This window comes from Lepidochelys olivacea (genome assembly GCF_965140295.1).
Source record: "Lepidochelys olivacea isolate rLepOli2 genome assembly, chromosome: 4".
NCBI classification, from domain to species: Eukaryota; Metazoa; Chordata; order Testudines; family Cheloniidae; genus Lepidochelys; species Lepidochelys olivacea.
In genome coordinates this window covers 42,505,045-42,519,326 of record NC_140414.1, presented here as the reverse complement: position 1 = coordinate 42,519,326, position 14,282 = coordinate 42,505,045, and the positions used below count along the sequence as shown (strand labels likewise).

Here is a 14,282-nt window from a genome sequence, read left to right as displayed (position 1 = left end):
ACAAAAACTAGACAAGCCATTTACAACACACACTTTGCCTCTCTACAAGGGGAAAAGGATACTAAACTATCCAAACTACTACATGCCACAAGGGGCCACAACAGTGGTTCCATTAACTCACCCACAATATTGTCAATCTATCCAGCTATACTCAGCCTGACAGAAGAGTCTGTCCTATCTCGGGCCCCTCCTTCTGCCCCTTCACCCCCACAAACATGATACAGTTCTGCGGTGACCTAGAATCCTACTTTTGATGTCTCCAACTCAAGGAATACAATATTTCCAACACAACTCTGAACAACACACTAACCCACAGAAACCTTCCTACCAACACTACAAAAAGAAGGATTTTGCGTGAACCCCTCTTGAAGGTCAAAGCAACAGACTGGACTTCGACATAGAGTGCTTCCGCCAATGTGTATGGGCTGAAATTGTGGAAAACCCGCATCATTTGCCCCATAACCTCAGCCATGCAGAACACAATGCCATCCACAGCCTCAGAAACAACTCTGACATCATGATCAAAAAGGCTGACAAAGGAGATGCTGTTGTCACCACGAATAGGTCGGAATATGAACAAGAAGCTGCTAGGCAGCTCTCTAACACCACATTCTACAGGCCATTACCCTCTGATCCCACTGAGGGTTACAAAAAGAAACTACACCATTTGCTCAAGAAACTCCCTGAAAAAGCACAAGAACAAATCTGCAGAGAGGCACCCCTAGAACCCTGACCAGGGGTATTCTATCTGCTACCCAAGAACCATAAACCTGGAAATCCTGGACGCTCCATCGTCTCAGGCATTGGCACTCTGACAGCAGGATTGTCTGGCTATGTAGACTCTCTCCTCAGGCCCTATGCTACCAGTACTCCTAGTTATCTTCGAGACACCACTGACTTCCTAAGGAAACTACAATCCATTGGTGATCTTCCAGAAAACACCATCCTGGACACTATGGATGTAGAAGCCCTCTACACCAACATTCCACACAAAGATGTACTACAAGCCATCAGGAACAGTATCCCCAATAATGTCATGGCAAACCTGGTGGCTGAACCTTGTGACTTTGTCCTCACCCACAACTATATCACATTTGGGGACAACGTATACCGTCAAGTCAGCAGCACTGCTATGGGTACCCGCATGGCCCCACAGTATGCCAACATTTTTATGGCTGACTTAGAATGCTTCCTCAGCTCTTGTCCCCTAACTCCCCTACTCTACATGTGCTACATTGGTGACATCTTCATCATCTGGACCCATGGAAAAGAAGGCCTTGAGGAATTCCACCATGATTTCAACAATTTCCATCCCACCATCAACCTCAGCCTGGACCAGTCCATACAAGAGATCCACTTCCTGGACACTACAGTGCTAATAAGCGATGGTCACATAAACACCACCCTATAACGGAAACCTACTGACTGCTATACTTACCTACATGCCTCCAGCTTTCATCCAGACAACATCACACAATCCATTGTCTACAGCCAAGCTCTAAGATACAACCACTTTTGCTCCAATCCCTCAAACAGAGACAAACAGCTACAAGATCTCTATCAAGCATTCTTAAAACTACAGTACCCACCTGCTGAAGTGAAGAAACAGATTGACAGAGCCAGAAGAATACCCAGAAATCACCTACTCCAGGAGACAGGCCCAACAAAGAAAGTAACAGAACGCCACTAGCTGTCACCTTCAGCCCCCAATTAAAACCTCTCCAGCGCATCATCAGGGACCTACAACCTATCCTGAAGGACGATCCCTCACTCTCACAGATCTTGGGAGACAGGCCCTCACTTACAGACAGCCCCCCAATCTGAAGCAAATACTCACCAGCAACCACACACCACACAACAGAACCACTAACCCAGGAACCTATCCTTGCAACAAAGCCCTTTTCCAACTGTGTCCACATATCTATTCAAGGGACACTATCATAGGGCCAAATCACATCAGCCACAGCACCAGAAGCTCGTTTACCTGAACATCTACCAATGTAATCTATGCCATTATGTTCCAGTAATGCCCCTCTGCCATGTACATTGGTCAAACCGGACAGTCTCTACGCAAAAGAATAAATGGACACAAATCAGACGTCAAGAATTATAACATTCAAAAACCAGTCGGAGAACACTTCAACCTCTCTGGTCACTTAAGTAACAGACTTAAAGGTGGCAATTTTGCAACAGAAAAGCTTCAAAAACAGGCTCCAACGAGAAACTGCAGAACTGGCATTAATTTGCAAACTGGACACAATTAAATTAGGCTTGAATAAAGACTGGGAGTGGATGGGTCATTACACAAACTAAAAACTATTTCCCCATGCTATTTTTCCCTACAGTTACTCACACCTTCTTGGCAACTGTTTGAAATGGGCCATCCTGATTATCACTGCAGAAGTTTTTTTCTCCTGCTGATAATAGCCCACCTTAATTGATCAGTCTCATTAGCGTTGGTATGGCAACACCCATTTTTTCTTTGTATATATATATACCTTCCTACTGTATTTTCCACTGCATGCATCTGATGAAGTGAGCTTTAGACCACGAAAGCTTATGCCCAAATAAATTTGTTAGTCTCTAAGGTGCCACAAGTACTCCTCGTTCTTTTTGCTGATACAGACTAACACGGCTACCACTCTGAATGCTATGACAGGAACTGTTCATGGGAGAACAGTGGCAGAGGGAAATGGAATCACCAGAAACATACATAACTTCAAATTGCTGTGTGGCTTAATGTTGTGACATGACATACTGTTTGAAATAAATATTGTAAGCAAGAGACTCCAAGGTGTTGACCTTGATATATCTGGAGCAATGGAACAACTGGACAAAGCAAAGTCATACCTACAGTCTTGCCAGTCAGATGAGGGATTTCAAAACTTTCTGAGGAGTGCACAGAAGTTGGTAGAGGAACTTCACACTGAAGCTATTTTTCCACCCATTCAAGAATAAACAAGAGTCACTGAAGAAGACATTTTGCTTACGAGGCACAGGATAATCCCATAAGAGACCCCAAACAACAATTCAAAGTTGAATTCTTTAACCAGGTGCTAGACTGTGCAATACAGTCAGTTGAAGAATGTTTCATGTAGCTCAAGGAACACAGCAGTATATTTGGGATGTTGTATGATATTCCAAAACTCCTCACTATACCTGAAGAAGACCTACACCAGCAAAGCAGGGCACTAGAGACAGTGTTGACATATGATGACAAGCGCAATATTGATGTGAGTGATTTAGGTGAAGAACTGAAAGCCCTTTCAAGATACATTTCAGCAGGATCAACTCCAAAAGCTGTTCTGGAATATATGTGCACAAATAAGGTGACCACCCTCTTTCCAAATGCTTTTGTTGCTCTGTGCATGCTTCTAACACTTCCTGTAACAGTTGCCAGTGGTGAACGCAGCTTCTCCAAGCTGAACTTAATAAAAACACATCTACGCTCCACAATGACACAGGAGAGGCTGGTCAGCCTTGTAACAATCTCAGTAGAGCATGAGCTGGCCCAGAATGTGGATGTTCAGCAGGGAGCAGTTCAAATCTTTGCAACCAAGAAGGCACGGAAAGCACCACTTTGATTATTCAAACAGATAAAAATGCCAGTGTTTACTACGCAGATAAGAAAAGTTACATGTGCGGTTCAGGCATTTGAAAGTTAAGTGTTACTTAAAATTTTTGAACAAAGCATTTTAAGTTGTTAGTTCTCCTTTATTGGGGTAGGTAGCAGAGCCATACTATGAGTGGAGTAGAACCGGAAGAAGGCAGAATTGAGACTTTTCAAAGTTTGGCCCAAGTGAGGGGGCATGGGGCGTCATTTGAGCTCCCCGCCTCAGGTGCCAAAATGTTGTGGGCCGACTCCGAGATCTCACAAACACACCTCTACCAAGCAGCACTAATTGCCTCCACCGTTCAGTACACCTGACGCTGACCACAGTGCATGAGGAAAATAAATTCTTAGACTCCTCTCATATCCCAGCTTGTTACTGACAATGCCCTCTGTAATAAAACTCCTGCCCTGCTAATTATATAATGTACACAATTCTGTATTGAAATTATGCATACTAGAACCAGAAGGTACATGTGGAGCTTTTCCCATTGCTCATATATATCAGAGGGTGCAAGCACAGATCCCCTTATCACATAATCACAGCCAGGAAAACAGAAGGAATGTAGCATAGGCAACCTTTTGTATTTGTTTTCTTTTTTGTCCTTTTAGTTTGAATGTTGTTCAACTCACTGTTCTGCAAGAGAACAACATACTATCGAACAATCTTAACCCTAGCTTAAATTTGGTTTTTCCCATTGAATTTCCTAGGTTTTTTTGGTTTTATCTTAAAACAGGAAAAAGTTTTGTTGTTGTCATTAGGGGTCAGTAGTCATTTAGGCAGTTGTACATATGTCCCACAATTAGTATTCTGAGCCAACCTCCCACCAGACACACACCAGCTGTGCCCCACCAGCCTTGCTTTGGAGCATCTCCAAGCCATGCCACTTACCATTCAAAGCATCCCCCCCCTCCAACTTGCCACCTCCCCACAATGGTACCTAGACCTCCCCACAACAACTAGGGAACATGTCTCCCTGAAGTTTTCACTCCCTGGTATACAAACATTTATATTGCCTTTATTTCCCTCCTTCTATAACCAGACACATATCCAGAGCCCAGAGTGAAAAACAACTATGTTACAGTAGAGGGTGCGCTGGCAGAGCTGGGGGTACAGGAAGGTTGGAGTGTGGGTTGGGTGTACTGGCAGAGATGTGGGGTGCTATGCCTCCCACACTTGACTCCCCAACTTCTCTTGCCATCCATCCCCATTAATCTCCAAACCCCTCTTTCCCTGTTCTCCCACTCCTAATACGTACCTTTGTCTCACATGTCTACTTTTCCCCCCAGAGGATTTGATTACATTTCCTCCTCTCCCCCCCACAAAAAAATTTGCCACTCATGACTGCAGTTACTTAGTCCAAAATTGTAGCAGCCTCCAGTTACTTAGTCCAAAACTCCTTTTTTCTTGGGTGGGCAGAGAGTTTGTGATCAACTCATCCTTAGATATGTTAATTGAAGGAAGAATTCACAGCAGTCAAGAGGTCTGTGGTTCAGCCAGTCATTAGTACCTTTCAGTTTAATAGCACAAGACAGCAGAAGGAAACCAGGTTTTGGGAGTTTTTTGAGGGGGCCTGTAATTTGGGAACCCATCAGCAAAATGACCGCAAATTTGAATCACTAATGTGCACCAATTTCAAAGCAATCCAATTAACTGTTCAGATTTGAGAGCACTTACAAAAGTTAAATTTTATAGCATATTAAATGGTGGTCATGGAAACCCTCTAGCTGATTTTTCCATATTGGTGCACACACAGTGTAAAAAAGTACATTTTCTTAAATATATTCTTATTTTGGGTCCCCCAAAGATTTAGTGAGTACCATGCACTACCTGGGGTAAAATTCAACAGATTGATCAGGGAAAATAAACCCACCCCCTGGAAACTATTTTATCCCTTTTAAGAAAATATTGTCATCCTCAATTCTAATAGAATAGAAGTTTAACAACAAAAGCAAAGCAGCCTAAAGGATAACAGGGCAGTGTGCATGCTGATATACAACACATAGCATTTACTCTACCTAAAGCCATGGAAATATTGCTCTGCTTTTTGTAATATAAAATATAAACAAATGGTCATTGTCATGTCAACACGTTTCTCTTTGTTTGTTGATCAAAGACAATTTGAAATTTAACTAAATGAAACAGCATGATTTCCCAGCCCTTTGAAAATTACTTTAAAAAAACATCCAACCAGATAGGGCATATTTTATAAATACACATAACGCATAATACACAGGCAGTCAAATCTGTTCTAAACAATGGTAGCTCAATATTATCCAACAGGATTATTTTCCCCTCGATACTATAAACCAATTATTTTGCACCTTGTGTCTCTTATTTTTAGTGTGAGTGTTATATATACAAAACACACACACATACATGATTGCCCAAAAGCAACAGTTTCTTTAAAGCTACTGGTTGGTAGAATAAGAATAAACTTGATGGCATTACATATTATCCTTGTATACTAAATGTGTTGTTTCTTTTGCTTTGTTTCAGGAGCATGGTATTCCGACTGACATGGGTTATGCAGTGGCTCCGCACCACTCCGGGGTCTACCCTGTACATGTTCAGCTTTATGAGGCCTGGAAGAAGGTCTGGGGTATCAAAGTCACAAGCACAGAAGAGTATCCACATTTAAAACCTGCACGGTACAGACGGGGCTTCATCCACAATGGCATCATGGTACATGGCATTTCCATTACTTCATTGCAATACTTCTTTAAGAATGACTAAAAAAATCTATTTCACAAATGCACCAAGCTTTACAATGGGCACTGAAATCCTTGAAGATAGTGGATTTGTAAGGATACTAAAACAGTTTTACCAGTGTGCAGCCAGTTTCCAAAAGAAAGAAGAGCAAAGAGGGTGTTTTGGGGTGGGTGTTGGTTTTTTTGTTGGGGGGGGGTTGTTGGTTTTTTTTGGGTGGGGGAGTTGGTCACTTTCCAATGTGATTATCAGAAATAAAATGTACCAGTAAATAACCAATCCTGGACTATAATTGCATACCTTTGCAATTCATTAAAATGCCCTAGTCCCATATCCAAGGGTCTGACTCACTACAATGCATAAAGGATCTGGGACCCGCCAAAAGGGAAGAGAAACAAAGGTACAATATGATTCTCCAGTCCACAGGATACTTTGGTTGGGCCAGATTTTGTGTTTAGATATACCTATGCAATTCCCAGAGCACAGGGTCTGAAACTATGCCTGTGAAAGTTTCACAGGCTACGCATTGCGGTGAGGAGAGAGAAAGCTTTCTACATCTTCCTTTCAGTAGCAGATGCATTAAAAGCCAAGATAACATGTAGGAATCACTTGGCCTATCACTTTAATATGCAGCTGCTCCTAGAATGGAACAAAGCAGCTGATGAACAGCCAGATGCAACACTACACCACAGTTTAGAGCAAAAATGTAGAAGAATCATGTTCAATTGAAACGGTAAAGAGAATTTAGGTAGATAGAAGGTAAATTACACAAGTTGGAATTTGCACAGGACACAGAATGGAAATCTTGACGGGTCAAGTTCTGGCATGGTATACATAGGTAAAGTTCCTGTTGACTTTAACAAAAGCCATGGACATGCATTTAAGAGCATGTATCTAATATTTGTCAAACGTATATATTAATAAATATATTAAATATATGCTTAAGTGCTTTGCTGAATAGAAACCGTAAATTATTTTGTTTTTTGTTCATTTGGACAGAATACAAAAGAGAGCACAAATGGTAAACTGGCAAAAAACCTAAGTCAAAATTGAGTAATGTCTGTGTAAGTACTGAACAGTATCACAGTTCTTAGTGCTTTTCTTCAGAGGTCTGATGTGCTTGTGATTAAAGAGTTAATGAAATAGCTCTAAGTAGTGGAAATTTTAGGTTTTTGGTGGGGTTTTTTTTCCATCTGCTGGTTTTCAGAATCCTAACAATCTCCTGATTTATGATTGTATGTAGAGCTGACCTCGGGATATACTCATTCAACAGTCCTATCAGCCCCAGTACATATTTCACTAGTGGGGTCTAATTTGATTTTCAGGGCAAAGGAAAGAATAAACTAGTTCTTTTTGGGTCTGTAACCTAGAATACCAATTGTGCGCTATATCTTACCAGCAAGAAGATTAATAGCCTAAGATAGTGAAGATGGCTGAGAAGCGCTATTTGTCTTTTAACAAACTATCCTTGCTAAAAGAATAGAAGCTCTTTTCTTCCTTTTAAAAATCCCTAAGAACAAACCCTGAATTCTTACTATGTGAAACATATGCAATGGCCTGGACAAAGGCTGTGGAACACACATGTACTGCAGCCTTTCAACTGGCAGCTAGAGATCTCAACATCTGCATAATCGTGCTTATTTACAATAAGACAGCTGCTGGAACAAAAGAATCCATCTGTGAGCATTTCAGAATGGAGACTCGGAAGAAATTTTTGGGGTGGAGCTTGCAGAAATAGGGTCATGACACTATCTTTTTTTTTTTTTTTACTTTGTTCTCAGGTACTTCCTCGACAGACCTGTGGCCTTTTCACCCACACAATTTTCTACAAGGAGTATCCTGGGGGCCCTCAAGAATTGGACAAAAGCATCCGAGGAGGTGAACTCTTCCTCACAATCCTCCTGAATCCCGTATGTACCTTGTTTGCTACCCTTTGCTGTGTACCTTTGCTATCAGTATTGGAGGTGAATGGGACAGAATAACCTATATAGTTAATTCAGTTCCGATAAATCAACTACTTTTGCCCAGAAGTGGTGAGCACTTAAAAGGAAATAAGCAAAAACTGTATTGTAAGGAGTAATGTGGATCCCAGGTGATACAAATCAGAGACAAATGTATACATATATTTCCAAACAGTATCTGTTTTCCAACCCCAGTGCTAGGCCTTTGGGAATAAGGGGACACTGAATAGACTAACAGGGGCAAAGGAAAACAATGGTGATGGAGAAAACTGCATGATCCTGGTTCTCCTTCCTGTTCTTCCTCTCCCCCGTGCTTTCCCCCACACACAAACACACACTCTCACTCCTTTGGATCCTTGAAAGCTGCACATCTTTCATCTCTGCTCCCACTGCATCCCCCAAATAGGGCAAACTATAGGAACAGGTTCACATGCATAGGATATTCAGATCAAGCTGCTAAAGAACAGATAACCTAATCCTGTGATGCTACCCACAGAAACCTCCACTCCACGCAGCATATAACTTGCTCTTTGTGGGGAGTTAAGCATGAACACATGTAGAAGGGGAAAGAAGAGAGGAAATGAAGAGAAAAAAATGGAAGCGTGAGCATTGTGGGAGGAGGACACAGAATGTGGGTATGGTCATTAATCCATCACAATGGGGCTGCACGATAATGTTGGGGGGGGAAATAACATTATAATTATAGAAGATTTCAGTTTTCATTTTGTTCAGGGCTTGTCTACACTACTCACCGGATTGGTGGGCAGTGATTGATCGAACAGCAGTCGATTTATCACGACTAGTCTATTATAAACGCGATAAATCGACCGCTAAGCCCTCTCCCGTCAACTCCGGTACTCCACCAGGGTGAGATGCGCAGGCGGAGTCGACGGGAGAGCGTCAGCTGTTGACTTACCGCAGTGAAGTCACCGCAGTAAGTAGATCTAAGTACGTTGACTGTAGCTACACTATTCACATAGCTGAAATTGCGTATCTTAGCTCGACTCCGCGTGGTAGTGTAGACACGTCCTCAGGTAGTAACATTTCATTTTTCTGATACTTTTTTATATGTAGTTTGTAAAAAATACACTTTGATATGGTAGAAAGTGTCACTGTCACTCATTTGGGATGACTTGCATAACTATCTTCTGACTTCACTTCTCTTGACTAATAAAGCCAGCCCAAGCTTTGCTAATAAACCCTCATTAATACACAATACTATCATATACATATGGCTCCACTTACCAAGAATCAAGGATGCAAAATTGTGTGAATTCAGGCATTGGGAGGAATATCCTTTAAATTCCTTTAGGTTTTGGAGGCAGGAACCTCTGCCATGAGTTGAGGTTTTTTTTCTGTTTAGTTCTTTAGAGCAGGGTTTCTCAAACTTCATTGCACTGCAACCCCCTTTTGACAACAAAAGTTACTACATGACCCCAGGAGGGGGGACTGAAGCCTGAGCTCACTGGAGCCCTTCCCAAAGCCTGGGCCCCATCGCCCCATGCAAGTGGGCCAAAGTCAAAGCCCAAGGGCTTCAGCCTCAGGTGGGGGGCCTGTAGCCCTCAGGCTTTGGCTTTGGCCCTGGGCGGTGTGGCTTGGGCTTCAATCCTGGGTCACAGCAAATCTAACGCCAGCCCTGGTGACTCCATTAAAATGGAGTCGTGACCCACTCTGGGGTCCTGACCCACAGTTAAAGAACCGCTGCTTTAGAGTCAACTTCTGCTCTGAATTACACCCTTTTGAACCCCATCAGCTTCACTGGGGTTGGATAAGAGAAACTTTGAACCTAGTTATTAAATCACCTCCCCTTAATTTCTTTCCTGAGCAAGGACATGCTTTGGGTCCCATCACAATTCATTCCAAAGGGTGAATACTGAGTTCCATATATATCAGCCCATTGTTCTCCCATGGTTGTAGCCAGAATCAGTGTCCTCTCAGCAGTGGAAACTCCATCACTTGAATATTAAAGGAGCACTAATGCTTTCCCTTGCCTATGCCCAGAGTTTTCAGAGAATGCAGCAACTTTGTTTCATGGGTTGCAAAAATGGTAGAGCAGCCTTGAAGACTACCAATACTTTTGGGCTAAGGACTGTTGTTTTTTATAATCAGGCCATATATCCACAGCCTAAGGTTGCAAATTGTCACTCTGTCAGATGCAGAGAAACTTCATGGGTTCTGAGAGCTAAATCATCTGTTTGGATAGCCATAAAGTAAGTGATCATCCCCACTTGTACATCTTGTACATCATTATCAGTTTGAACTGACTTTTTATAATGATACTTCTTTTGTCCAGAAGGTTCTTCAAGAAGCACACTAAAGTAAGCTCCTCTAACTCACTGTTCACTCTGGGCCACATCCAAAACCTGTGGAATTTCATGGGATTTTTTCCATTGACTTCAATGGGCAATGGATCAGGCCCCATCTCACTCCCTGTTCTCATTGGTTCTGTTTTTAAGATGTGAGAACTAAGATGTAGGACAGGTGAAAATTACATACTAGTCATTCTTTTCATCATTATCTTCTCTTTCCCCATCTACTATTCCTTCTTCCACACAGAAAGTGATACCTCTTGTGTGGTACCTAATTTTCATAGGTGTGGCACATCAATAGCTCAAATTGGTATGTTTCAGGGTGCCGTGTTAGTCTGTATCCGCAAAAAGAAAAGGAGTACTTGTGGCACCTTAGAGACTAACAAATTTGTTTGAGTATAAGCTTTTGTGAGCTACAGCTCACTTCATCAGATACATTCAGTGGAAAATACAGTGGAGAGATTTATATACACAGAGAACATGAAACAATGGGTGTTACCATACACACTGTAACGAGAGTGATCAGGTAAGGTTAGCTACTATCAGCAGGAGAGTGGGGGGGGGGGGGGAAACCTTTTGTAGTGATAATCAAGGTGGGCCATTTCCAGCAGTTGACAAGAACGTCTGAGGAACAGTAGGGGGGGGGATAAACATGGAGAAATAGTTTTACTTTGTGTAATGACCCATCCAATCCCAGTCTTTATTCAAGCCTAAGTTAATTGTATCCAGTTTGCAAATTAATTCCAATTCAGCAGTCTCTCATTACAGTGTGTATGGTAACACCTATTGTTTCATGTTCTCTGTGTATATAAATCTCCCCACTGTATTTTCCACTGAATGCATCCGATGAAGTGAGCTGTAGCTCACAAAAGCCTATGCTCAAATAAATTTGTTAGTCTCTAAGGTGCCACAAGTACTCCTTTTCAAATTGGTATGTTACAGTTAAAGAAACTTCATTTCTTGCCTTTAATATCAGACCACTTTTATTTAGATGTCTAAAATAGATTTAAGACTCTAAAATTAGATGCTCATATGTGAAAATTTTACCCTATGGCCCTTGGGAGCAAAGTTGGAGTCTGAGTCAAAGAGAGCAGATTTAGAGAAGTGAGGCACCTTTATTAAGACTTTTTATGTACAATGTGTGTGTGACCTACATATCAGAATAAAAAGTCCTACTCTTAGTCCTATCTCTCTGAATCCACCATGACTCTCTAACTCAGAAAATCTTGTCTTCCCACATCTCCCTCATCTGTAACTTTGGCTTATCACTGCTTCTGGAACATTGCTAGAACTTGTCCTTCATGAGACCATGCATTCACTGTAATCTTTACCCATGCATCACTCAATTCCTTCCTTAGGAAATCTATGATTTTCCTAAACTGCTGTTTGCTAAACTTCAGACAGTTCAGCACTCTACAGCCAAACTAGTCTCATTCCAGGAAGTGAAAGCTTTATTATTACCCAATTCCTGGGTCATCTTAATTCTATTCCAACATATCTCCAAAACTAATTTTAAAATGCCCTTAATATTTTCAGATTTCCCTGTTAACTAATTTCACCCTACTTCTCAGACCTGCTCTCCTGTCTGTCCATTTTCCCCGCTTCACTCTCAGCCTCTTTTCCTCTCATTTCACTTTTACATAATGGGTAATCAGTTTAACTTGTTCAGCCTATTGGTGCGTCTCTCCTTTCCACATGCCCGGTCTGTTCCAAACCACTGTTTGTGCGTGTGATTTCTTGTAATTTTGTCTAAATACCTTTCTTTAAAGGCACTCTGATGCCATAGTGAGGGCCACAGTATAGCAGCCTGTAGCAGGGTAAAAACCTTTTACATAACTTAGTCTCTATGAGGCATTATGCTATATTATGCATTAAATTGTCAGATATGAATATAGTGTAATTTATTGTATTTCTGCTGTTTGAGGAATGTCCTGTATTCATTTTTCTCATTGTTAATTAAAGGTGAAAAAGATGATACAGCAGATACATTATTTTTCCATGCAGTCTACTCCCAATATATTCTAACTAGACTACATATCTTTGTTGATCAGACTATTTGAAATCAGGATAGAGTTAAAAGCTACAGGCTTTCAAAGGAAAAAAGGGGTGGGGCTTTTTGTTTGTTTGGGGGCTTTTTTCTGATTTCCTTTAGTATATGAGCTTGTTTGACCACAGTAAGTTCCAATAACTTGAAAGTAAAATATATAATATTGGGTGACATTTGAAAAGAGTGGGTTTATATCTGTACAGTTAATGTTTGATTTTTTTCCCTCTGATTATTTTCTATCATGACTTCATCAAAAGCTGATATTTTACTGAACTTTGCCTTGCCAGTGAAATACTGGCATGCACTTCCCTAAATCTGCGTTAAGTATGTATATGTTCCATATCGTCCTTATTCAGACTGGAAGAAACATCATTTAATCATGTGGGAGCTGAAGAAAGATATACCACAACCCCCACCATCATTCAAGTCAGGCCACTGTAGTGCCCTATAAAACATGCAGCAACTGACAACAGTAAAAGCAACAGCCAGTCTTATCACAGGATGTCTTGGAGAGAGCACAGAACAAAACCTTCATATTGAGTTAGAACCTTTTTTAATAAATAGAGTTTTGATGTCCTGCTTTACAAACAGCACATTAATAAGTGAACTAATGGAGAGCTCTTTTTTTATCCAGAGTAAGAAGAAGTTTATAGATTTAGTGGTTCTAAATAGGTTTTGAATTGGCAGTTATGAACTAACACTGTCAAATCCATTGTGTCTTCTGAACTCCCTGAAAATGCCAGGCATCAGTGTCTACTATACTGTTCCATTTATCAATTGTAAATTCAGTTGAATAAAAATAGGCGCTTGAATGTGATATGTACTTGAAACTGACACTAGTGTATAATAGAAGTGTGCAGTGTTCAATCTGGGAAACTTTCATACCCCTAGATTAGTTAATGAGCTTTCCTTTTGCTTGTGTATCATTCTCTGCTGTTCCTACAACCTAAAAACAGGTGCAGTACAGTATAAATTGGTGTTTGCTTGTTAGAGGAACTATGAAAAAGACACTGAAAAACATTTTAGCATATAATTATATAAATACAGCATGTTTATAGAAATGATGCAAAATTGGATACCTAATATAATCCATGTATGTATCATATCTTTGTGGAATAAAATTTGAATCATAATCATCCCAATTGCATATAATTGATAGCATATATCATAGCATCTCAGGTTTTGTAGAAAGCCTTGTGTTCGTCAGAACTGTAGCAACAAAATGGTTGTGCTCATTGTTTTCATAAACAGCACTGTTTAATCCTTGCTGTATGAAAACAAAGGTACAGAGGTGTCCTCTACTGATGTTTGCAGATGTACTGTAGCTCCTGTTCATACCAATGTGACTTGCTTACATTAATTTATGCTCTTTAGGGTCTTTTCTTTCCTAGATGTGTGTGATTCACTCCAATTAGCATTAGTGTGAATTATGCCACGCATCCAGGGGAGAAGAGATCCCAACTGTGGGACGAATAGACCCCTATGGGGTATGCAGATTGTGTAAAATTCTATTTCCACTTGGGTGGGGGTGGGGGTGTGTGTGTACTGAGAGCACTGCCAGGCTACCAAGACAACTGATGATTTACACTGCATGTTTCTTTTGCATAGAACCTCATACTCAGGACAGGGTTAGGGAACAGCCTTG

The 14,282-nt window shown here is 41.0% G+C and overlaps 1 protein-coding gene across 3 annotated transcripts in view; it reads left to right on the top strand.

Moving 5' to 3' along the window:
• The window catches only part of LOC311519589 (bifunctional heparan sulfate N-deacetylase/N-sulfotransferase 4), a 175,493-nt gene that overhangs the window by 89,854 nt on the left and 71,357 nt on the right, over positions 1 to 14,282 (top strand). For all 3 annotated transcript variants that reach the window (XM_084626233.1, XM_084626235.1, XM_084626234.1), the window contains exons 6-7: positions 6,111 to 6,296; positions 8,102 to 8,230. In XM_084626233.1, coding sequence (XP_084482359.1) covers positions 6,111 to 6,296; positions 8,102 to 8,230 — 315 coding nt within the window. The remainder of the gene's footprint in view (positions 1 to 6,110; positions 6,297 to 8,101; positions 8,231 to 14,282) is intronic.